Source organism: Trichechus manatus, unplaced genomic scaffold (genome assembly GCF_000243295.1).
Source record: "Trichechus manatus latirostris isolate Lorelei unplaced genomic scaffold, TriManLat1.0 scaffold00014, whole genome shotgun sequence".
NCBI classification, from domain to species: domain Eukaryota; kingdom Metazoa; phylum Chordata; class Mammalia; order Sirenia; family Trichechidae; genus Trichechus; species Trichechus manatus.
The window spans coordinates 18,018,273-18,042,815 of record NW_004443950.1 but is presented as its reverse complement, the minus strand read 5'-3'; the positions used below and the strand labels follow the sequence as shown (position 1 = coordinate 18,042,815).

Genomic DNA, 24,543 nt, shown 5'->3' with positions numbered 1-24,543 from the left:
GGCCGCAGCGCCCGCGGTCAGTGTGTGAGCGCGCGCGGCGCTGCGGCCCTCGCGGGTGCTCCCGCCGGCTGGGTCCTGGGCCTCCGCTTCTGGGGAGCGTCTGGGTGGGGGTGTCTGTGGGGTCCTCGCTCCGCGCCCGCCGGGCCCCACCCAGACGGAGGGGTGGGTACGGGGTCGGCGCGGTTTCAGCCGCAGCCCCTCTCTCGGCATGCGCTTGCCCGGCCTCGGGGTGCGGGCTCGGCGCTCACAGGCGCGGCATTTGAGCGGGAGGCCGGACGAGTGGTCCCCCAGACGCGCGGGTACGCCTGCCCGGCTCCGCCCCTACCCCAGCCCCAGGGGCGGTCGCCCCCCGCGGAGGTTTGGGTCTGGTCTTTTCAGATGCCTCCTCCCTCGCCCTCTGCCATCCCTGCCCTCCCCGGTAGACACTGCGCGTACAGGCTTCCCGGGCAGATCTCCAGCTGGCAGGAACTCAAGACCAACCCCACTTCCCGGATGACAAGACTGAGATCCTAGAGAGGGACCCGGCTCCGGCCCCTCAACTCCCTGTTACCCTTGGACCCCTCCCTTGGAAAGCCCGTTCCCATGGCAGAGGGGGCTGGTTTGTCAGGTTTCCCAGTCTCGGACAAGCAGGGCCTAGCATGAGCCCCTGGGGCCGACATAGCCTCCTGCTTAGAGTAAGATGAGCGCAAGGGGAGAAGGGGCAGTGAGGGCAAGGCTGGGGGCTTGGGTTGGAAGCAAATACAAGAGCCAGCAGTGAGTGGACCCCTCTCCAGTTAAGGGGGGTAGGTGGAGGGTGAGCAAGGCACTGGCCCCTGCCTTGGGTCCCCTCTGGGGAAAACCTGAAACCTTTCCCAAGAAGGCGGTGGGCAGAGGCGGTAACAGAAGCTGGCAGGGAGAGCTTTTGGAGCCCTTCTCACTGTAGTGGGCCCTGTGTGGTTGACCTGGAGCCCTTCTCGCTGCACTGGGCCCTGTGTGGTTGACCTGTGCCTAGCCTGGCCGGTCGGGGCCTGGCCTGAGGTGTGGGGCCTGAGTATTGCTTGCCCCCCACCTCCAGAGTGTTACTCGCCAGAGGAATGAATGAATGACCACCAAGACTGCAGTGGGTGGGTGGTTGGCTGAAGAGACTTGGTGGGCAGGGGCTTTGGGCCCTGAGACAAGGAGGCTCTGGGGGAAGGGCGCTTGTCTGCTGTGGACCTGTCCGTGGTGGGGGAGGAGAACAGACCCCAGGTCCCATGAGGAGGCCCACAGGAGTGGCTGGCTTAGCCTGGGGAGCCCAGGTGGGCAACCTCCAAGCATGGCGAATCCAGTCCGTTTAGATAGGGTGTCCTTTAGAACAGCGTCCACCAGCGCTGAGGGTTTGGGGTCCTCTTATGAAGGATATTCGTCCCTTGGCAACTGTCCCTCAAGACCCTTGGGATCTGGAGAATGGGTGCACTTGGCCCTTTTGAGGGAGAAAAGCAGGGAGAGTGGGGCTGACTGGGCCCCGCATTGAGTCCTCCAATTTCCAAGGTCCTCCATGGTGTAGAAAGCTCCGCCAGTTCCTTATGTGAGCTGATCCTTCAAGTTAGGCAGGGCTGAATTATCAGCCCCACTTACAGATGAGAAAACTGAGGCCATCAAAGGTTTTGTATAGCAAGTTAGGCGTGAAGTTGGGATTAGGGTCTGGCCTCCTGGTCTTGCCGTCTTGTTCTGATACGGTTCTGGTGGAATGGAGGTTTGAGGAAACATCATTGAGCCTGGTGCCTCCCAGGGGCCTGAGTCTCTAGTGGGCCCGTTCAATCCCCCCAGGGTAAAACACTTCTTACGTATGGGAGACTCCCCAGAGTTGTTCTCTGGAGCTTTGGTCCCCTTACTCTGTAGCTGGACATGAAAGGGTTGCTGATGGGGGGAGGAGGTTTATGATGATTCCGGTGCCCGAATTCAGCAGGGGAGCCTCAAGTGGGCCTGCCCGTGCCTGGGCAGGGGCCGGAGAGACAAGTTAGGTGTGGTTCCTGTCCCCATAAGCCCACTGGCCAAGAGGGGACACAGAGTGGTCCCAACTCGGACCCAAGCACCTCTCCTAGAGGGAGGCAGACGTGGCAGCATGGGTCAGTCTGTACATTGGACGAGGACCCCAAGGGGGACTTTCACTTGGGTGTCTTTGAGGGAGTCCGTTGACAGACCAGTGTTGTCTTTTTTCATGCTTTCTGTATTTTCAGCGTTGTCTACAATGAGGAGGAAAAGCAAAACTTTATTCCTTTTCATTTGTTTTGGTCACTTTTCAAGAGCAGCTATCCAGTTCTGTTGTTTCTGAAATTTGGGATTGGGTTTGAAGGTGAGGTCTGGAGGCTGATGTAAGCTCCTGAATTTAATTGGGTGTCAAATGATGAGGTCCCTGGATTTTGAGATATTTGAGTACAAATTAGCCTCAAAACCTAACAGAACAGCCCGGAACTCAGGCAGAAGGAAGAATCCTAATTGGTCTGTTCTGGAGTTTCTTGGTGGTGGTGTCACTTCTTCCAGTGCGTGTCTGCTTATATCTGTGGCTGATGACCATTGGCGAGTATCTGTCTGGGGTGAGAGCAGCCCCTCTCGTGAGGAACGCAAGGCCAGGGGCCACGGTGGCAAGGTTGTCAGCAGGCTCCAGAGCTGCCCGTTTAGGAGTCAGAGAGTGGTTTTCGGGCTGATGCTGACAGGCCTGGGTTGGAATTGTGGTGGCTCCATGTCCCTGTGGGCTGGACTCCGGGCAGCGGCCCGAGGACCCTCACTGAGGAGGGTATGTGTGTGGGGTCAGCCCACAGGCTCCTCCTCCCCCCAGATACCTGCCCACTCTGTGTGACCCCCGAGTCCTTGTTGCTTTCTGCTGTGAGAACTTGCCCTGTTCCAACCTCCCAGCCTGAACTCTTTTCTTCTGTAAGCCCTTCCCTCCCCTGTGTCCATATCGTGCCCCTCTTGGACAGCTGATCATGGGGCTGCTTTCAGCTCTGATGGTCTGGGGGCTCTTACGACTTCAGGCTCTGGGGCATTTACCTTCCTTGCCTTTTGGACATGTGGGCATTTGGGCCTGGACTGTCACTTTAAGAGGAAGAAAGGAAAGGAGAGTTGCTGGCCCGCAGCCCTCCACGGCCCATTCTGTCCCCCTGTGGAGGGAAGATTCCTCCACACCTGAGCACATTCTTCATCTGGAACTGGCTACATGTGGGGCCTCGGAGGGTGGAGGTGATGAGTATCAGGCTGGGCCAATGCCAGGTGTGGTGAGCTGGCGGCAGGAGGGCCCGCAGGTGCGCAGGAGGCTCCCTCTTCAGCTAATGACCACCTGCTGAGTGAGTGGCTGTGAGCAGAGGGAGCCCCTGTTTTCAGTTAACAAGGGCCATTATTTTGCAAGCTCCCGGGCCTGAAGGACAGGAGCACTGAACTAGTCCAAGCTGTGTGACGTTAGGCAAGTGCTTCAACCTCTCTGATCCTCAGTTTTCTTATCTATAAAACGAGGGCAGTAAGAATGCTTATCTCAAAGACAAGCAAGGCCAAGGTTCCGGATTAAAGGCGTGAAAGAGACATAACTAAATGTAATATGTGAGCCAGACCGAAAAAAAATTGTTTGAAGGACATTATTGGGACAATTGAGGAAATTGGAATATGGGCTGTAGCTTAAGTATTATATCACTATTAAATGTCCTGATAACTGTTTTTCTTAGGAAATACACACTGAAGTATTTCGGGGTAAAAGGACAGAGGGTAAGCAACCCACTCTCAGATATTATGGATAAAAACATATGAAAGGAGAATGATAAAGAAAACTTAGCAAAATGTTAAAAACTGACAAATCTGGATAAAGGATACAGGAGAGTTCTTTGTACTTGTCTTGCATGTTTACCGATATAAATGAAATGACATTAATTCTCGTAAAACGATTAGAACAGCGCCTGGCCCTCAGGGAACACTAGCTGTTATTTTTACTGTTGCTTTTTATTATCATTATATGGACAAAGTATTTCATCTCATTGACACAGGACCCTGAGAGGCAGGTTCTGTGTCTCTACCGTTCAGATGACAGAACTGAAGCCTAAAGAGGTTAAGTGGTTTGCTCAGCATCGCACAGCCCACCGGTTGCTGATTGGACGGCAGGGGTGCTTCAAATCTATTTGGGACTAATTGTCAACATTTGAAAACCATGAGATTTTATGTAAAAACCCAGATTTCTAGTTTCTTTTGCTAACTCAGAAGGCCTGCAGCCCTGGCCGCATTCCTGCGTGGCACTTACAGGCTGAAGCTCAGCAGTGGCATCTCATACACAGGGCTCTGGCCTCCAGTTTGCCCCACTCCCCACCAGGCCAGCCAGCCTCACTCCCTGATGTCCCTGCCCGGCCTCTGGGGAAGTGGCATTGCACATCTGGTCCCAGGGTGCCAGCCCCCGCCCCAGGCTTGGGTTCTTCCCTTCCCTCATGATGCCCCCTGGGTTTCTCCCTCTGCCCACCTGCTTCTCCACCCAGAGGGTGCTGCTTTGCACTTCGTTTACTCAGCCTATCCTTGGAACACCTACCGTGGGTGTGGGGAGGGGCACGGGGCTGCAGAGGAGGAGGAGACTTTGAGGCTCCAGCTGGCTGTGTCCCCCAATACCCACTCTTCCTCTGTCCCTGCCTGCAGCTATGAGCAGTGCACCCGGCTCCACAGAAGGGTGTAGGGTGGCTTGCAGACCACCCCATGAGGAGGGTGTGAGAGGAACCTCAGCTACACTCTTCGTCTTAGCCTAGTGTATGTGGACACACAGTCATTTCTCGGGGTCTCTGGTTCTTCCTCTGTAAAATGGGGATCTGCCTTCCTCAGAGTGTGGTTGGAAGGATTGGAGGGCCTGAGGCAGGTCAGCCTTGAGCAGGGTCAGCTCGGGCTACGTGGCCATGATGATTGTTTCGTCCACTGCTTGGCCTCTGATGCCCCTGGTTCCCACCAGCTGTGGTGTGGGGCCCTTTGCTCAGGAGGTGCCTGAGAGGCAGAGGAACAGCTGAGCAAAAGCTAGAACGGGGACACGTGCCCCAGGAGATGGACAGGGCGGTGGCTAGGCAGGCATTGCTTCCATGAGCCTGGAGGTGGGCCTGATGGTCTCCATGTCTCAGAGGAGGAAACACTGGGTGAGGATGGCAGGAGGACCTCGGGGAAGCTGAGGCTCAGAGAGGAGACGCGACCCCCAGAGGTCCCACAGCCAGGTAGCCGCAGACTGGAAGCCAGACCTTCTGCCGCCTGGGCCAAAGCTCTCTGAGCTGCGTTCCCGGGAGCAGGAGAACGTCAGTCTGTTTCGTGCTTTTGTTGCTTTTAGCTGCTGCTGAGTCGGCTCAGCCTCATGGTGACCTTATGTGCAACAGAAGGAAATGTTGCCTGGTCCTGCATCCCCCTTGCCATTGTCAGCAGGTTCAAGTCCCTCGGTGTGGCTGTTGTGCCAGTCACCTCACAGAGGGTCTCCCACGCCCTCATTGGCCCTCCGCTTCACCTCATGATGCCTTTCTCTAGCGACTGATCTTCCTGATGACATGTCCAAGGCAAGTGAGTCAGACGGTGGTCTCTTGTGATCCATAAGGCTTTCATTGGCTAATTTTCAGATATAGATCACCAGGCCTTTCTCCCTAGTCTGTCTTAGTCTGAAAGCTCTGCTGAAACCTGTCCACCATGAATGACCCTGCTGATGCTTGAAATACCGATAGCATAGCTTCCGGCACCATAGCAGCACACAAGCCACCATCCAGTACGACCCACTGACAGACAGTGGAGGTTTGTACTTTTAAATGACTTTGAGTTTTTGTTAATTACAGAAGTAATTCACATTTATTATTGAAAAATTAGGAAACATTAGCAACAAGGTGGGGAAAAAAACTTAGAATCTGTACTTTTTGGAATCACCATTAACATTTTGGTGTATGTCCTTGCCGAGTTCTTCTCTGTTTAATATATGGCCAGAAAACAAAATGGAGCATTCACGCTTTCCTTGCTGTCCTCCCAGGAGAGTTCTGTCCTCTTTGCTCCCAGGCTTTGTTTGTGCCATTGTTGGGGGGCAACTCGAGATATTCTCAGACAGTCATGAGGGTCACCCCAGGACTTGATACAAGAGAGGGCCTGGTTGATTTCTCTGTCCCCTATAGCTGGACAGGTAGGTTATTTCCAGTACCTTTGCAGGTACAGCACTGCCGTAAACCCCCACGTGGCTAAGTCTTTGTATCTTGGGGGGATTCTTTCTTCAGGGTCAATTACAATGAGACCCTTTGTCAATTTTGTGGCCACTGCAGACTGTACGCAGGGCTGTAGTAGGGCTGTCTGGGGCGTGGGGGGCCTAGGTGCTGAGAGTTTGTCTCCCTGCAAATTCCTTTGTGGTCAGAGGGTGAGACGGGGAGGGGATCCCAGGGGAGGCCCTGCCAGGAGAGGCGTTAGATGCCGCCACCCAGGCTGGGGCTTGAAGCCTTTAAGCCCCTGTGGGTGAGGTGGGCTGATGGGGGAGGCACCTCTTCCGCTCTGCACTAGTAGGTGATGGCAGAGGCTTGACCCCTGCAGCCTCCTGCTGTTCCTTCCAAGGGGTCCTGGAGGGCACCCAGTGAGGGCCTGGAGTCCTCTTTGCCCACTGGCTCGGAACATGCCCTGGGTGGTTTGTGGGTGTAGGGTGGGGAGCCCTCTCTCTGGAGCCAGACAGTCAGGTTGAGGCTGGCTTTGTGTTATTGGTTCTGAGACCCTGAGGGAACGGCCTCACCCCTCAGGGCCTCAGGTTCCTCATCTGTCAGAGGGGACCCAAGTGACCCCTCGCTGAGTGAGACTCCAACAAGACGGCGGACGCCAGCATGAAAAAGTTAAATGTGTACGAAGGAAGACTTAATAACACAACCACCCCCACCTCCCCGTCCCTCGGCTTTGGCAGTTTTCAACTCTTGGCCAATCTCGAGTCATCTCTACTCCCACACATCTTCCCCTCCAGGCAGAATGTCATTTCAGAGGTAACAGTGTTAGTATATATTGCTAAAAGATAAGGATGCTTTAAAAAATGTTATCACTACACCTTTAAGTATTAGCAATAATTCCCTGACATCAATAACTATCCATTCAGTGTTCAAATTTCCAATGGTTTCATAAACGTCAACACGTTTTTTTAGTTTTTTGGAATCGGCGTCCAAATGAGATTCGCATAGTACGATCTGTTGACATTCATTCCTTCTCTCTGTCTCTTTTCTCCCCCCTCCCTCTCCCCTCTCCCCTTCTCTCTCCCTACACCCCCCTCTATACCTCTACAACCCTTCTCTCCCTCTCCCCTTCTCTCCCTAAACACCCCCCTCTACACCCCTTCCCTCCCTCTCTCCTCCTGCCTCTCTTTTTTCCCCTTTCCCCCTCTGTCCCCCACCTTCTCCTCTCTCCCACCTCTCCCCCTCCCTCCCTTCCATCCCCCTCTGTCTTCCTACCTTCTCCTCTCTCCCTCCTGTCCCCCCTCCTCCTTTTTTCCTCTTCCCCTCTCTCCCTCTCCTTTTCTCTTTTCCCCCATCCCTCCTTGAATCTCCTATAAATTGTATCTAGAGGCTTGATTCAGGTTTGATTTTTTTTTTTTGGGAGATGAGAATACTTGAGAGATACAGGTAGCCCCCTCTTAAGTCGGTTCTGACATAAGTCAAATACCTCTTTTTTTTTTTTTAGTTTTCATTATTATTGCCTTTTATCAGTATCTATAAATCTGATCTTTAAACAGCTACGAGTGGACATCTAAGAATGTTAACTCAGCAAATTACGCACCGCAACTCTGTATGTCGTACATACTCCTAACAGTAAGATGTACAAAAAGAAGAAAAGATGGTGATCAGCATGGTTGTCCTAACTGAAATATGGCGACTGTGTCGTAAGTCGGGGACTGCCTGTAGTACTGTGACCTCCTGCCTGGAGCCACGTGTGTCTGGTCATATCTCTTTTTGCTGTGGCAGTATTGGCAGCCACTGGTGCTCAGTGACTTTAAGGTAGTGTTTTTTTAATGAATATTTTTATTTTATTAAAATTTTGTTGTTGAGGACATACGTGGCACAACACACCAATTCAACAGTTTGCCATTTAGTGGCATTGATGACATTCTTCGAGCTGTAAAACCATTGTCACCCTCCTAATTAACATAAATTTACTGCCCCCTGAGTTTCCTTGAACTGAGAGTGAACATTTGAAGATGATAACATCAGCAGTTACGCACTGCAGCATTGTATGTAGTACATGGTACTAACAGTAAGACGTACAAAAAAACCGCGGTCGTAAGTGTGCTTTTTTTGAGTTGCTTATCAGTTTGATCCCATATAGACTGTTTCTTAAAAGAGTGTAATGCTCAAGTTATGCTTTACTAGTTCAGCTAAACTATTCTTTGGTTTTAAGAAGACTTCAGGGGGTATTTTTGGTTTAAAGATCTCAGGGCAGTAGTTTCAGGGGTTCATCCAACCTTCATGGCTCCACGAAGTCTGGAGTCCAGGAGAATTTGAATTCTCTTCTGCATTTTCCCCCTTTTGATCAGGATTCTTCTATGGAATCTTTGATCAAAATGTTCAGTAGTGGTAGCTGGGCACCATCTAGGTCTTCTGGTCTCATGGCAAAGGAGGCAATTGTTCAAGGAGGCAGTTAGCCACACATTCCATTTCCTCCTCCTATTCTTGACTCTGGTTTGTTTTTCCAGGCAAACAGAGACAAATTGTTGTGCGTTGGATGGCTACTTGCAAACTTTTAAGACCTCACGCACTACTCATCGAACTAGGAGATAGAAGAGAAGCACTAAACATGTTTTTAGGCCAATTAACTGGGATGTCCCATGAAACCATGACCCTAAACCTCCAAACCAAGAAACCAAATCCCATAAGGTTTTTGGTTGTACTTAAGAAGCCTCAGCAGCTACTTTTTTTTTTTCAGTCATTGTTGTAAGTATGTGTATCACACAACTTTTGCCAGTTCACCTTTTTACAGGTTTACTGCTTATTGACAGCGATTATAGTAATTGGCTGTGCAACCCTACCATTAATCAATGTGATATTTCTGTCACCATTAACTCCCTTTTCCCCCTCACTCCTGCCCCTGGTAACCACTAATAAACTTTGTTTTCTGCACATTTGCCTTTTTTTGTCTTTTTATATAAGTGAGGTCATACAGTATTTATCCTTCGTGATTGACTTATTTCACTCAGCATAATGTCTTCCAGCTCCATCTGTATTGTAGAATGTATCAAGACTTCATTTCTCCTGCTGGCTGAGTAGTTTCCATTGTATGCGTGTACCACATTTTGTTCATCCATTCATCTGTTGGTGGGCATTTAGGTTTCCACCTTTTGGCTGTTGTGACTAGTGCTGCAATGAACATTGGTGTACAAGTCTCTGTTTGAGTCTCTCCTTTCAGTTCTTTTGGGTATATACCTAGGAGTGGAATTGCTGGGTCATATGGTAGTTTTATTTTTTGTTTTTTGAGGAAACAACACACTGTTTTCCACAGTGGCTATACCATTTTGCATTCCTACCAGCAGTGGGTAAGGGTTCCAAAAATTTCCCCACATCCTCGTTTGTTTGTTTTTTTCTTAGCCATCCTACCAAAAACCAAACCCATTGCTGTCGAGTCGATTCCAACTCATAGCAACCCTATAGGGTAGAGTAGAACTGCCCCATAGGGTTTCCAAGGAGCAGCTGGTGGATTTACCCTTCTGACCTTTTTGGTCAACCACTCTTAACCACTGTGCTCTTAACCACTGCACCACCAGGGCTCCTAGCCATCCTTGTGGGAATGAAATGATATCTCGTTGTGGTTTTGATTTGCATCTCTCTGATGGCTGATGATGCTGAGCATCTTTTCATGCATTTGGTAGGCTTTTGAATGTCCTCTCGATGAAATGTCTATTGAAGTCCTTTTCCCATTTTATGATTGGGTTATTTGTCTTTTTGTTAAGTTATCGGCAGTTTTATAAATATTTTGGTTATTAGATTCTTGTTGGATATATGGTTTCTGAAGATACTCTCACAGTTGGTAGCTTGTCTTTTCACTTTTTTGGTAAAGTCTTTTGATGAACAAAAGTTTTTAATTTTTATGAGGTCCTGTTTATTTATTTTGTCTTTTGCGTTTGTGCTTTTGTTACTATATCAGATAATCCATCATTGAAAGTTAGAAGGTAGTATTTTTAATGATCATAAAGACCTCCAATTTTCACCTGTTGGAGGTGGTGCTGAATTTGGCATTGAGTGGAAAACTTCCACTTTTGGCCTGCTGTTTTTCCTTAGTCCTGTCTTCGTAGTAGCTGTTTTTTCTCCTTTTATCTTTTAATTACATGGCTAGTGTATTTTAATTAGAGAAAATTGGAAAACAGATATACACAAAAAGACAAACGTTACATTAAAACGGGGCTAATTCTACCTAGTGGTAGCCCCTAAGATTGGGAGTATACCCTTCCAGATTTTCTTGTGTGCAAAAAACCAAACGCACGTCTGCTGTATTCACTGAAAAAGGGATCCCACTGCCTCTGTGAACTGTTTATTTCTCTTCCTCAGCCTCCGTCCCAGGATGGGGGGGTGGGGGGCGTGGTCTTCCTCCCTGCCCCTCTTGCCTGTCAGGGGAAGGAGGTGACCACTAGCGAAGCTCCGCTGCCAGGTTTTTCAAAGGAAATAGGGATTTTTGGTTGGCAGAGCCGTTGCTTCCACATCTGTTCCTGCAGGATTCGCTGCTGTTACTCAACACCCGTGACCCTGGCTGCCTTTTCCTTCTCCAGAGCCCTGGGCTGGGCTGGCAGGGGCTGGGTCCTCGGGGGTCACGGGGCCGGCCCCCTGCCTTTGGCAGGCCTACCACCCACAGGATTGTTCATCGTCACTTTTTCTGGCTTTAGATCTGGGATAAGCAGCAGCTCTTTAGGTTTCTCTGGAGCAGGGGCAGTGGCTTAGGGAAGCTGCGTTTGATGGCAAAGATGGTGTTTATGTAGAACGTGTCTTAATTGAGAGTGGCTTTGGGGCCACCACTGATTGGGCATCAGAAGGCCCTAGTTCTCTCCTGTGTTTTGTACCCAGTTGCATGACCCCAGTGAGCCCCTTTTCTTCTGGTAACCCCAGTTTCCTGCCTGTTGAATGAGGGGGAGAACCAGGGCATCTTCGTATGTTCCCAGCCTGGGGAAGGACAGATTCCCAACATGTCCAGCTGCAGAGAGATGAAGGCTGACGTCGGAGGTGAGTCGGAGTATTGGAATGCCCCCCCTCCCCCTTAGCGTGAAAAGCCCATCTGGGAGGAGGGTGAGTGACGGGGCCACAAGGCTGTGTCTGCTCCCTGCTCAGCGAGGCACTCTCCACCGGGATCAGCCTCCTGGCCCAGAGCATGAAAGAGCTGAGGGCCTGCTCTGTGCTCCGAGAGGGGTGAGTCCGCCTCTGGGGAGCTGAGCTGGGAGGGAGGCTCATACTGCTGGCCTCACTGAGTGGGTTCCGTGTTTATGCTCTTTGTTCTCGTTGGGAGAATCTGGGTACGGATCAGTTTGGTGGAAAGGTCATGAGAGCTTCTTGAGTGCCTGGTGCAGGGGAGGGTTATCGTTGCCCTCTGGAGGTGGGTGTGCTGGAGTAGATGTAAACCCTCGGTCACTCCTGGCAGGCAGGGTTGCTATGGAAGAGTTAGTCCAGACTCTCTCAGCTGCAAATGCCAGAAACCCTACGCACACCAAAATGTGGAGAAGGTTTAATGGTTTCTGTAAGTAAAAGTCTAGAGGGCAATTTGGTATGGATTCAGGCATGGCTAGATCTAGGGGCTCAAGTGGTGTCATGAAAACTCTGCTTCTCTCTCCATCTCTGTCTGGGCTTCATTTTCGGGCAGGTTCTACCATGCAGTGGTTGTATTAGTTATCTATTGCTGCCTAACAAGTTACCCCAAAACTTACTGGTTTAAAACAACAGACATTATCTCACAGTTTGGAGGCCAGGACTTTAGGAGTGGTTTAGCTGGGTGGTTCTGGCTCAGGGTTTCTCATGAGGTTGAAGTCAAGCTGTCAGTCAATCTGCTGTCACCTGAAGGCTTGCCTGGGGCTGGGGGATCTGCTCCCAAGACGGCTCCCTCACATGGCTGTGGACAGGAGGCCTCTTCCTCACCACACAGACCTCTCCATAGGGCCATTTGAGTGTCTTCACAACATGGCAGCTGGCTTTCCTCAGAGTGAGTGGTCCAACAGAGAGCAAGGCCACAATGTCTTTCTTGACCTCCAAAGTCAAAGATAGTGATTTCTGCCATGTTTTATTGGTCATACTGATCAGCCCTGTTAAATATGGGAGGAGACTATACAGGGTTGTGAATATCAAGAGACAAAAGAGTTATTGGAGGCCATCAAAATATTCAGTAATGGTAGCCAGGCTACATCTTGGAGGCTGGCTACCATAGTGGCAAATGGCCCCAGTGGTTCAGAGCTCATATATCTCTCCAGCCTAGTGAAACAAGAGCACCTTTTTTCCATGTGGCTCTAATAGAAGTCCCAAAATTGAATCTCAAAGACCACTGTGAGTCACATGCCCGTTCTTCAACATACACTTGTTGTGGGCCCACCTCCTCATAGCAATGGGGAGCTGTTACCAGAAGGGCGCAGGTGCTCCAGGAGAGGGATGAATCTGCATCTTCTATGGACAGGTCTAAGGAGAGGCCCGTGGCAGTGTGGCCCACAGGAGGTGACAGTGGGGCATTGGGGAAGGCTTCCTGGAAGAGGTGGCATTCGTCTTGGCTGGGTGGGTAGGATTTTGAGCAGAGGGTAAAGGACATTCCAGGTGGCAGAAAGGTCTGAGCAAAAGCACAGAAGAGTGAGGCAGCTGGAAGACATGGATGGAAAGGAGAGCTGGGCTTGGTATGAGGGGCCCGAAGAGTAGGAGGCATAGGGGAGACATGGAAGGTCTTTGGCCAGGGTGGACGTGGTAGTAGAGCCAGGTTCTCAGTTTGGGAAATGAGAGAGCACCTGTTTGGCCTCCCTTGCCTGCTGGCTTTAATTGAGCACTTACTGTGTGCCTTGCACACCTTTCTCACTTAAGCCTCACCGTCGCCACTCAACGTGTTAGGTGAGATTGTCCTGACTTCATGGACGGGCCCCCAGAGCTGTCATCACATAGACAGTCCGAGCTCTCAGCGCTTCATCCCGCTGGGATCAGGGCTTGAGTAGGGACGAGTCACCCACCTGACTGCTCAGACCCATCTCTGCGGCTCCTCTGGGGTGTGTTGAGCCCCAACTTCAGGGGGAAAGAACGAGACGAGGTGGCTGCACTGGGTGACACCAACCCTAGTGATGTGCCAGGGGTTGGAGCTCTTGGGATGTGGGTACCCCACCAAGGGGGGTGTAATGGGATTTGGAGCAGCCTGTCTCCAAGGAAGCCCTTCCTTGTTCCCAGGGAGTATCACAGGGTAAGTGGTTAAGAGCATAGGCCATGGAGCCGGACAGACCTGAGTTTGAATTCCACTGTGCCTTTTCCTAGCTGTGTGTGCTTGGCAGGGGCAGATTACCCAGTTGGCAAGGCAAGCACAGGCTTACTTGTGCTTAGTAAGTAAGTCAGCACAAATAAGGCTGTGCTTACCTTGCCTACTGGGTAATCCCACCCCTGTTAGGGATTGTAAATTTGAAAAGAGGCTTTGATTCTGTAGGAAGGTGCTGTGGGGTGGGGAGAGAGACAGAAGCCCGCCATACCTAGAAGCAGAATCTTTGATGTGGTGAAAAAAATGTGAAATTGTTCACTACAGATAATCTGGTAAGCAAGGTAATCACCGTGCTTACCTTACCTATTGGATAGTCCACCCCTGGTGCTTGGGCAAGTGATGTGGCCTCTCTGAGCCTTGGTTTCCTCTTCTATTAGTTTAAAAAAAAAAAAAAAAGTCGTCAAGTTGATTCCAGCTCACGGTGACCCTGTATGTGTCAGAGTAGAATTGCATTCCATTAGGTTTTCATTGGCTGGCTTTTTGGAAGTGGACTATCAGGCCTTTCTTCTGAGGCACCTTTGGGTGAACTCAAACCTCCAACCTTTCAGTTAACATGCTAGTGATTAGGGTGTACAGGTCCTGCCTGCGGGGACCTCCTGGTCAGCACGAGGGTTGGGGGGGGTATCAAGTTTCAGATGGCTGATGTTAGGGAGGGCCGGGGGAGGGGATTACAGCTGGTGCTGGGCAGAGCTGTGGCTGCAGCAGAAGGCAGGGAAGGGTCTGACTGCTGTGTCCTCTGAAGAAAGAGCTGGAAGGGAGGCCTGGGGAGGGCGGGAGGTGTTAGCCAGGGAAACTGGCTCCATGTCCCTTTGTGACCAAACAGCAGGGTTTATTGAGTTCCTGGGTAGTGAAAATGGTTAAGTGCTTGGCTACTAACCCAAAAGGTTGGTGGTTCAAGTCTACCCAGAGGCGCCTCGAAAGAAAGGCCTGGGGTTATACTTCTGAAAAATCACAGCCATTGAAAACCCTGCGGAGCTCAGTTCTATTCGGACACACGTAGGGTCACCATGAGTTGGAATCGACTTGACGGTAACTTTTTTTTTTTTTTGCTGTGTGACTAGCTCTGAGCTTGGTGTTCTGGCTAATCCAGGCCCTGTTAGCTCCTGTGGATAAAGGGGAACCTCCCAACCCATTTCTATGTGTGGCCTCTCCAAGCCGCCCTCCGCGCTGCAGCTGAGGTTGCCTTTAAGGTCACTCCCCGCCCCGCCCCCAGCAGCTTCCCAGCGCACCTGGATGATCCCCGGCCCTTGAGGCCTCCGTGACCCACCCTGCAGACCTCCCAGCCCTGTCCAGTGCTGTTTCGCCTCTGCTCGCTGCTGACCGCCCAAAAGCTCTGTCTCCACCCGCTTCCCTTACTGGGAATGGCCTGCCTCTTGCCCACTATGTCAAGTCAGGTCTTACCGGTTCCCAAAGTAGACCGAGCACCCAGCACCAGGCCCTTGGCCAGGGTTTGTTGACTAAAAAAACAAATGAGTACTAGTCAACTTTTCCCCTTATTTACATAAATAAAATACACAAATTTTAAGTGTACTGAGTGATGAATTTTACTTATGCATATACCTATGTTACGAGCACCCGGATCGAGAATTCAAACGTCTTCGACCCCCAAGACGGCCTCCTTGTGCCCCTTCTCAGTCAGTAGCCCCCTAGACACGACCACTGTCTTGTTTTCTATCACTGTAGATTTGTCTTTTCTAGAGTTTCATATAAATGGAGTCCAATGGAACATACTCTTGTGTCTGGTTCTTCTGCTCAGCGTACCGTTTGTGAGGTTCGTCCGTGTTGTGTGTTGCAATCTGTTCCTGTTTACTGCTGAGTAATATTCTGTTGTGTGAATATGTGAGAGCTTGTTTATCCATTCACCTCTTGCTGGACATTTGGGTTGTTTGACTGTTAAGAATAAAGCCGCCATGAACATTTGTTGTTGTCGTTGGATTCTGTCGGGTCGATTCCGACTCAGTAACCCTGTATACAACAGAATGAAACACTGCCCGGTCCTGTGCCATCCTCACGACTGGTGTTATGTTTGAGCCCATTGTTGCAGCCACTGTGTCAGTGCATCTCAATGAGGGTCTTTTCTTTTTCACTGACCTGCTTTACCAAGCATGATGTCCTTCTCCAAAGACTGGTCCTTCATGATAGCATGTCCAAAGTACGTGAGATGAAGTTTCACCATTATCTTAGTCATCTACTGCTGCGGTAACAGAAATACCACAAGTGGGTGGCTTTAACAGAGAGAAATTTATTCTCTCACAGTCTAGGAGGCTAGAAGTCCGAATTCAGAGTGCCACCTCCAGGGGAAGGGTTTCTCTCTGTCAGCTCTGGGGGAAGGTCCTTATCATCAATCTTCCCTGGTCGAGGATCTTCTCAGCGCAGGGACCCTGGGTCCAAAAGACATGCTATTCTCCTGGCTCTTGTTTCTTGGTGGTATGAGGTCCCCATGTCTCTCTGCTCGCTTTTCTCTTTTATATCTCAAAAGAGCTTGGCTTAAAACACAATCTAATCTTGTAGAGGGGCCTGTCTGTGAGTGGCGGAGGCAGGCTGAGACTGATTGCTTGTTAAGGATGCATTTACTCGCTCACCTTGGAACAGTCATCTTGGGATTTCTAATGGAGGTTTTTGATGCTTGTGTTTTATTTTATTTTTTTCCAAAATCGTTTCAGCTTAAAGCTTCAAGTTTCCGTGAAGTCATTGGAGTGGGAGCCTGGCCTGGGCTCCCCCCACCCCTGTTGAGGTCTCCGCTATGGCTGGGAACGGGGGCCGTGCACCCCGAGAGGCGCTGAGCGGATGGTTCGGTGTTAGCCTTTCTGCTGCTGCCGCGGTTGGGGCAGGAAGTTGTGGGCCCCTGAAGTGACTCACTCATTGGGTAGCCGGTGGAGGGAGCCTTCACATGTGTGAGCCTGGACGCTGCCCGAGGAGGGGCGGGCGGAGGGCCAGGCCACCTCCCTGTGGGTGCAGATGCTGGCCCGCCTGCCATGGCACCCTGGAGGAGAGCCAGGTAAAGTAGGGTGTGGGGATGGGGCGTCAGCCTGAGGCGCCTGGGCTGGGTAGGCCCCCACCTCCAGGGTATGGACCACGAGCTTACCCAGGTGGGCCTGGCCATGGGCTGGGCAGGGTTGGGCCTGGTTGGGAAAGGTTCTCAGAGCTTCCTGGGCAGATGTCTGGGTGGGGCAGCTCCTCATTTAGGGACCAGAGACGGCTTTGTCACTGGCATTCTCCAGGCTGACACCAAAGTGTTGATATTACTGCTGTGGTGTTCATTTGGCTCCTTCTACCTTGAATTCGACAGACCACAGATTCTCAAATGTCCACATTTCTTTCCAAGGTTGTAATTTTGCTTTGCAAGTACACTTTACTTTTCTCACTGAAAGTAAAAATCAGTGAGGGAAGGGCGATTGAACTTATTAGATTAGAAAAATCAACAAATACTCGGAAAGTGATATGTGTCCAAGAGACAGAGAACAAAGATGCCTCAAGAAAATGGAACAGTGTCCTTTCCCTCCAGCCCACCCAGTCCATGGCCCCTGGGACCCATGTGGACCGTCTGGAGTGGGTCCTTCTGGATCTTTCTGTGTGCTCACCCAAACACATGTCCATGTACACGGGACGAAGCAGGTGCCTCTTTTCTGTGTCACCACATCGGGTTCAGGGTCAGGGACAGCAGGGGCTGGGGGCTTCCTTCCTGGCCAGCCTTGGATGGAGGAGGGGAAGCTGGAAGGAAGCAGAGGGCCTGGATGTGGGGCCGGGCTGTGCCTCTGATCCAGAGAGCCCCTGCCCCCAATCTTGGATGAGCGGCTGAGTCTGGGTGGTTTCTGCCCTACATGTCCATGTCACCATGGACTGGCACCTGTTCTGGCAGCTGTGGACCATGCGTGGGGCTGGGCTGGACTCCGTGTTTCTCAACGTGTGGCCTGGGGCCCTCAGGTGGTTTTAGCCTGTACACAGATGAACATGGAACTCGACAGGACTGCCTTGTTTTTCTGGGTCTCGTGAGTTTTCCGCCTTTGACGGGACGCAGTCTCCACTTCTCTTTCCCTATTAATGGAAAATATTTGCACCTTCCTTCTCTCACAGGTTTCCGTCTTGTACAGGTTCCGGCTTTTGCAAGTTTTTTGCATTGAGTCTGTGACTTTGTGGGTGTTATCATTTAGTGGGAAACCCTGGTGGCATAGTGGTTAAGAGCTCAGCTGCTAATCCAAAGGTCAGCAGTTTGAATCCACCAGGCGCTCCTTGGCCCTATGAGGCCAATCTCCTCTGTCCTATAGGGTCGCTGTGAGTTGGAATCAACTTGATGGCAACAGTTTTTTTTTTTTTTTTTTTTTTTTAAATCATTTACTGCCTCAGACAATGCTGAAGAAAATATTTAAGTGAAAAGTGATTGGCAGCCCAGGACGTGGGGAGGCTGATGCTTGGGAAGCTGAGCACCTTTTGCTTCTGACAGGGTTGTGTATTCCGACCCGGGCCCTGGGTTTCCCGGATTTGTCCCATGGCTCCTGGGGTGGGTGTGGAGGAGGGAGGCACTCTGTGCCCTTCAGAAGGAAGGTGTGAACTTTGTGCGGGAGGACTCTCCGGTGGCACTTTATCAGAAGTGGCCATTTACTGGTGGCCAGTTTCCGGAGCTGGGGGTGAGGGGTGGCCTTGCAGGACTTCTTTGCCAGGAGCTGGTCTGCGGAGCAGGCATTTTTGCTGTGAGGGCTCCAGAAGTGGAGGTTGGTGCTCCTGGCTTTGGCAGTGAGAGATGGGACAGGACAGGAAAGGCTTCGCAGGAGGCAAAGATCTGACTTGATGTTGAGGGATGTGACCTCCCTTTACAGTTGGTAACTACTGACTTAGTCCATTGCCACCTCCCCTGCTGTGCTAGGTGGCAGGTGCCATTTACTCCCAGTTTACAGAGGAGACAGCTGAGGCCCAGAGGGGCAGCATCCTGTCCTGGGTCACACAGCAGGTTGGTCCCCAGAGTGTCCACTTGCTCACACCACCTCTGGTGGAGAACCACCGTGTTGAAGGTCTGGAGTCGGGCTCAGGACTCTGGACCTCGTCTTTGGTGAGGCCCAAAGCTGAGCACAGGGGCCCTGGGTGGGAGCGGAGGGTTAACGGGGGTGGTTCTCACTGGTGTGGACCACAGGCTCCCCTGTGCCTAGACAGTTTCTCTGCGCCCACCATGGGGTGGTGTAGGGTGGGACAAAGCCTTTGGCATAGCTGGAACAAGTCAGGGCTCTCGTGCCCCCGTGGGCTGTCCGTTCTCAGAGTGTGTGGCTGGGAGGTGGATTTCCAGGCTTTGCCATTCCGTTACCAGAGATGATAGAGAGAGGTGAGGTGGCAGTTCCCTCGGCGTTGCCCCTCACCACCCTCCTGTCCTGGAGGAAGAGTACACAGGTGCGTTCACACTGAGGTGGTGGCAGCTTCCTACGTCCCATTGCCCAGGTGGAGGGCAGTACTTAACCTGGCTGGGAAATGTGTGGGGCCTCTGAGAGGGCAGGCGGAGCGGGTTGTGCTGGACCCTGTATCATGGCAGCCAATTCTAGCCTTTCATGGGGCTGGACTCGGGGAGGGGGGCGGACCCTTGGGTGTTCACTATGCTTAAAATGGATGGTGCTAACGATTAACACGCTCGGCTGCTAACTGAAAGGTGGATGGGTTGAGTCCATCCAGAGGCACCTCAGAAGAAAGCCCTGGTGATCTACTTCTGAAAAATCAGCGATTGAAAATCCTATGGAGCACAGTTCTGCTGACACACATGGGGTTACTATGAGTCAGAGTCAATGTGAAGGCAACTGTTGTTTGTTTTTTAATGTAGCTAAGAACTGGGCGTGAGTTTGGATCAGTGAGCAAGACCACTGTATCTGAACACCAGCCAGAGAAGCAGGGGTCTTCTGGAGGTCATCAGGTCTACCCCCTGTCTCTGGGCAGAGCTGGATAGTGTTCTGGTCTGGTGGCCTTGGTTCAAGCCCCAGTCTGCCTCGTCCTAGCAGTGTGTGAGACTGTGCCTCTGTTTCTTGGTCTGTAAAATGGGGTTGCTTATGGTACCCAGTGCATCAGGTAGTTCTAAGGATGACGTGAGGCTTGTACTGTGCCTGGCCCAGAGGAGCTGTTCCCTAAGTGGATGCATTTCTCATCGGTGGCATGTAGCTGTGTTTGGGCTCCCCTCAGCCTCGTCCTGTTTTGGCTGGGAGGGTGGACTACTTGGGAGGTGAGGCTGGGTGGGCCTGGGCTAGGGGCCTCCCTGGTAGCCTGCATTCCTTGGGCTAATTACATTTCTGTTCCTCAGTTTCCTTATCTGTAGAATGGCGCTGATGGCAGCGCCCAGGGCCTGTAGGTGGCTGGGCGGGTTAAATGCATGCAAAACACTTCCTTTGGCATCTGAAGCTAATAATAAGCCCAGGCTGAGAGGTTCCCTGATAGTGTCCAGAGCCCCGCCAGCCGCCGCCTCTGCCTAGTGATCCCCCAGCTCTGCCTGCCCCTCCCACCACTCACCCCCTGTGGGTCCTCTGCCCCCGCTCCCCCAGGAGTGTGGCATGGCGCCCGCTGCCAGCCGTGGGCATCCGGCTCGACTTGTCACTGCCCACGGATTTCGCAACCGGCATGTCATGGGTGTTGTCCAACCTGGGATGCAGACCTGCTCAGCTGAAGCACCCTCATTCTCTGCTCTCTTCCCCATGTCCCTTCACCCTGAAAGCCTCTCTAGAAGGGTCTAGGTCTGGGGGTGCCGTTGGACCAGAGGTGGGCTCATTTCCTCTCTTGTGGCCTCTTCTCCCTGGGACACCCTGGGATCATACTTCCTCCCACCATCTGCTGCTCTCATTAACAGAGCAGTTCCACAGGCATTTCTGAGCCCCGACTAAGAGTCGAGCTGGAGTGGACTCTGTGGTCAAGATGGGCAGGCGGCTCTCCTGGGGTATGGGAGAAGAGGCCTGCAGGGGGCCCTGGTTCTTCTGACACACGTCTGATCTGGCGCCATGTTGGAACCCCTGCCCCTGGTTCTGGGGCCCTCCTGGACCTGGCCCCATCCTCCCTCTCATGTCCAATCTCTTGTCCCCCTTGCCCACTCTGGGCCAGCCCCACTGACTTGTTTATCAGCCTGGCTTTGCTCCCTCCCGCTTTGTCCCTCTGCCTGGAGTGTCCTCCCCACCTCCCAGTGTCCTCTTGGCCTGTAGCCCCAAGTGAGGGCTCCCCCCTCGGGTCCTCGAGCTCACTCGGCGGGGGGAGGGGACTTGACTTCTCTGCTCCGAAGTCAGTTCACTTGGCAGTCACTTGCCTTCCCCTTTTGCTGGTGCCTGGGGGACGCCAGGAACACGCTGCTCCTCCACCCTCTCTCTGTGCCTCTTTCTCTCTGCCCCCGCCACTGCCTGGTTGACCAGTGGAGGGAATTACCCTGCAGCTGGGCCTGAGTGAAAAGGGAAGCAAATAGAGGCCTTTGTCATGGGATCCTCCGTTCTCAGTCGCGTTTCCTGGCCCCCAGGGCCCACCTCCTCTTGCTTCCTCCCTGGGTGCCGGGACCTGACCTGGGGGTGATGGGGGCAGAAGGGAGTGGTCATAACATCAGACACGGGCCATGGCCTGTCCCCAGGGAGGAGCTCACACCCCACTTGTGGCTTGGAGCTTGGAGCACAACAGGCCTGGCTTTCGGGGAGCGTGAGGCCCCAGGAGGCAGGGGTGTGTACAGTGGGTACCGTCGGCCTCTTGGGGCCCCGAGCCCTGGATGGTCATCTGGACCCAGAGTACCCTCACCTTCCAGGGTCGCAGCCTTTCCCACCCCCTAGATCCCTGCCTCTAGGTGGCTATGTCTAGATTCCTCAGGTACAGCTGACTTAGGTTGGTTCCTGGAGTCAATGGCTGGGCAGGGAGAAGCCTGGGATGCTGGGCTCTCTGCACAGATGGGAAACTGAGGCTCAGAATGCCCCTCAGCCTCAGGGGGAGTGTGAGCGTTCCTGGTTGGACAGGGGAGCCTGAGCTGTTTGGAAGGTGCCGATCCCCCCACACTCGTGGGCATTTGCCCTGGCCTCACTCCGTGGGAGGGATGTAGGATTTGGGGCCAGTATTGGGGGGCTCATCCTGGCCTTGCTGCCCCTCTCTAGGGGCTGCCGCTCCTTCTCCCAGCCTCAGTTTCCCCAACTCTGTAGTAGGTAGGCTAACTTCTGTGCATCTGCCTGGGCAGCCGGGACCTTCGTGATTGCCTGTCCCTGTTCCCAGCCTTCCACACTCTTCTCCTGGGGCCCATCCGGCTGGGGGAGGAGGAATCCTTTGAAGTCAGCTGGAAGCGCTGCTTTAATGGGGACCTGCGCTAATGGGGAAGTGCCGTCTTTTGAAACACCAGACTCCCGGGAGCCACTGCTCAGGTCCCACTTGGCCTGGTCGAGCCCCCTGCAGAGGGGGTGTCTTAGAGCTGGGCAGGCCCAGCACTTCAGCACCACTTTGTCGGGGCCAGCTGCAGGGCAGGGGTAGGGGCGAGGGAAGAGATGTGTTTATTTTGGGGGGATGACAGGAAGTGAGACAGAGACCCCTGGAACTGGAAGTGTGTCCCCAGCACCAGTTTAATATAAACAGTCTCTCAGGCTGCCAGCTCCTGATGTTTGGAGCCGGCTGGGGTGACCGGCTCACTTTGCGCCAGCCTCTGTGTCAGGCCCCGTGACTTAGGTCCCATTCCCAGCCCACGTTCTGTGGGTGAGGAAACTGGGCCCAGAGAGGTTAATTAACGTGCCAAAGGTCACACAGCTTCTCTGAGGTAGAGCCGGGATTCAAAACCCATTCTGTTTGGGCTCAGAGCCTGTGGCCCTAACCATTAGGATTTCCTGCCTTCCTGATTGCCCACCTGAGACTGTGCCCTGCCCCTACCTTGGCATATCTTTTCCTTATTTAGCTCATTTACTGGGCGTCTCCCGCTTCCCCACAATGTGAGCTCCACAAGGGGACCCCGCGTCTGTCTGGCACATTGTAGTCTCTGCTCCTCGCCTGTAGCTGGTGCGTGTCGGGGTCCCAGTGAGCACTTGATGATGAGCAGGTGGCTGTGACCAGGGCTGGCACCTGCTCTCCTGGTCATGGACAGGCAGCCGGGTGATGCACAGGGCTGGGCTAGATCCATGTTTCTCAGTGTGGGCTGTGCTCCACTGAGGGCCCCAGGTGGTTTTAGCCTGTACACCTTGGGTGGACTTGAACCTCCAACCTTTAGGTCGGTAGCTAAACGCACTAACCGCTTGCACTGCTACAGACTTCTTAACATTTAAAATATTTGAATGGGTTTTAGGAAAAAGAAATTTGTACATGGGGTATTAAATCTGTGACTTCATGGATATATTATTGCTTCTGACAAGGCTAAAGAGTTTTAGTGTTAAGTGAGTGGATTTAAGAGGGTTCTCTGGACACCAAGCTGGAGTCTTTTGCTGAGTGGTAGAAACAGAACTTTACACCATGTGTAAAGTTCCCTGATTTATAAGGCAATTTTATGGCCATGAGCTCATTTCACTGCTGGAACAGGACTAGGGGAGAGGGGGGTGTTTGCATTTCTACTGCACAGGTGAGAAGGCAGCCCTGAGAGGCAGGTAAGCTGCCAAAGCTCCCGGGACTAGGGACAGCAGGGTGGGGCCAGCCCCTGACTGCTAGCTCAGTGCTTGCCATGGTAGAGACAGCCTGTTGGGTAAGGGCTGAGTGTCTCCTGGGCACCAGGCAGGGTGTCGGATCTGGAAGCTTGGCAGTGAGTGGCCCGCTGCTCAGCCCTTGGTGAGGGGTGGGGGGGTGGGAGGTGTCACCCAGCCGGGGGGCTACAGGCAGGGTGCCCTGATGAGGAAGTGCAGGCACTAGGGAAGCCCAGGTGGGCACCGAGGCCAGGTTGGGAGGGGACCGGGCAGCTCTCCTGGGAGGTGGCAGCTGAGCATTAACTCTGAAGGGTGGCAGGTGGGGGTCTTGGGGGGCAGGCAGCGTTTTAGGCTGCCGGAGCCTGCAGATGAAAGGGTGGGGCTTGTTTGGAGAACGAAAATAAGTCAAATCACGCAGCCAGGAAGAAGGCCACGGGAGCCACGGAGGAGTTGTTCAGCCGGGGGGTGAGCAAAGACTGGGCTTGGTGTCCTCGGGGTCCTGGACAGTTGCGGGGATCCCTGGTGGGTGGACCATCCCACAGGGATACCTGGGTTCTGGGGGTACGGGTCTGCTGTGGTCCAAGACTCCATCATGGCGACCTCCTGGTGCCCTGCCCAGAGCCTGGCTTCAGAAGACAAACGTTTGTGGAAAGAGTGAGTGAGCAGGAGTGGGGGGCTCAGGCTCCAGGGCCAGCTATGGTGAGGGCCCCCCGAGCCCCTGTGTGGGTGCAGCTCCGGAAGCCGGGACTGTGGTTTGGTGGGGAGAGGCCGGGCAGGGCTGCCTCCCCTGCAGAGCAGGGCTCTTCCGGGCTGTCCGCTCAGCCTCAAGAGGCAGCCCCATCCTGCACGCCCCCTTGGCCTGCTCATATTCTCAGGCAGCCCCGGGGGAGGTGGGTCTCAGCCCCTGGGATTTGGGCTGGGCACTCTGGCAGCTGGCTTGGTGGGGGCTGAATTGGTGGCCTCTGGGTCAGGCAGTGGCTTCTGGCTACGGTGGTGACAGGGGAACCAGTCAGGCCCAGAAAGGACGAGGAGCTGCCCGAGTCACACGCTGGTGAGACGCAGAGTTGGGACTGTCCTCAACTGACGTTCAGCCTGACATTCAGCCCAGAGCCCTGCCCCTGAACTGCTTTGCCTGTGATGGATGGGGAAACTAAGGCAGGGGGACCATGTCTCTGCCTTGCACAGGAGAGAGGTGGGGACGATGAGCCTGTGAGCACAGTGGAGCCCAGGTCTGTTCACTCAGGTCTCTCCTCTGCTCCCCTCGCTGGTGGAGGCCAAGCTCAGGGCTGGTCTGCTGGTCCCTGAGTAAGTAAATGGGCTGACTCTCGCACCCCCCACTGCCCGTGTTGTGTACAACCATCCAGCTTGACGCAGGGTCAGGTGGGGGTGGGGGGAGTGGGACCCAGAGCCTGAGGGAGTTCCCCTGCAGCCTAGGCTGTCTGTCAGAAAAGGGGAGAGCAGCTGCTTGGGGACACAGCTGCCCAGGGAGGCTCCTTGCAGGAGGAGTTCCCAGCTGGGTCTTGGAGCCTCCAAAGTCAGTATTGCCCCAAGAGGGTTC

The 24,543-nt window shown here is 53.1% G+C and overlaps 2 protein-coding genes across 15 annotated transcripts in view; both read left to right on the top strand.

Moving 5' to 3' along the window:
- LOC101341805 (non-canonical poly(A) RNA polymerase PAPD5-like) overlaps positions 1 to 21,701 on the top strand; it is a 65,012-nt gene extending 43,311 nt beyond the window's left edge. The window contains 6 exon segments of the mRNA XM_023726782.1: positions 11,043 to 11,156; positions 11,240 to 11,339; positions 17,930 to 18,041; positions 18,278 to 18,460; positions 19,923 to 20,007; positions 21,607 to 21,701. Of these exon segments, the coding sequence (XP_023582550.1) occupies positions 11,043 to 11,156; positions 11,240 to 11,339; positions 17,930 to 18,041; positions 18,278 to 18,460; positions 19,923 to 20,007; positions 21,607 to 21,701 (689 nt within the window).
- The window catches only part of ADCY7 (adenylate cyclase 7), a 51,946-nt gene continuing 43,669 nt past the window's right edge, over positions 16,267 to 24,543 (top strand). For 9 of the 14 annotated variants that reach the window (XR_002823207.1, XR_002823208.1, XM_012554188.2 and 6 more), the window contains exon 1: positions 23,470 to 23,639. The gene's annotated coding sequence lies outside the window, so the exon portion shown is untranslated. The other 5 variants (XM_023726925.1, XM_023726926.1, XM_023726929.1 and 2 more) reach the window with 5 other exon arrangements.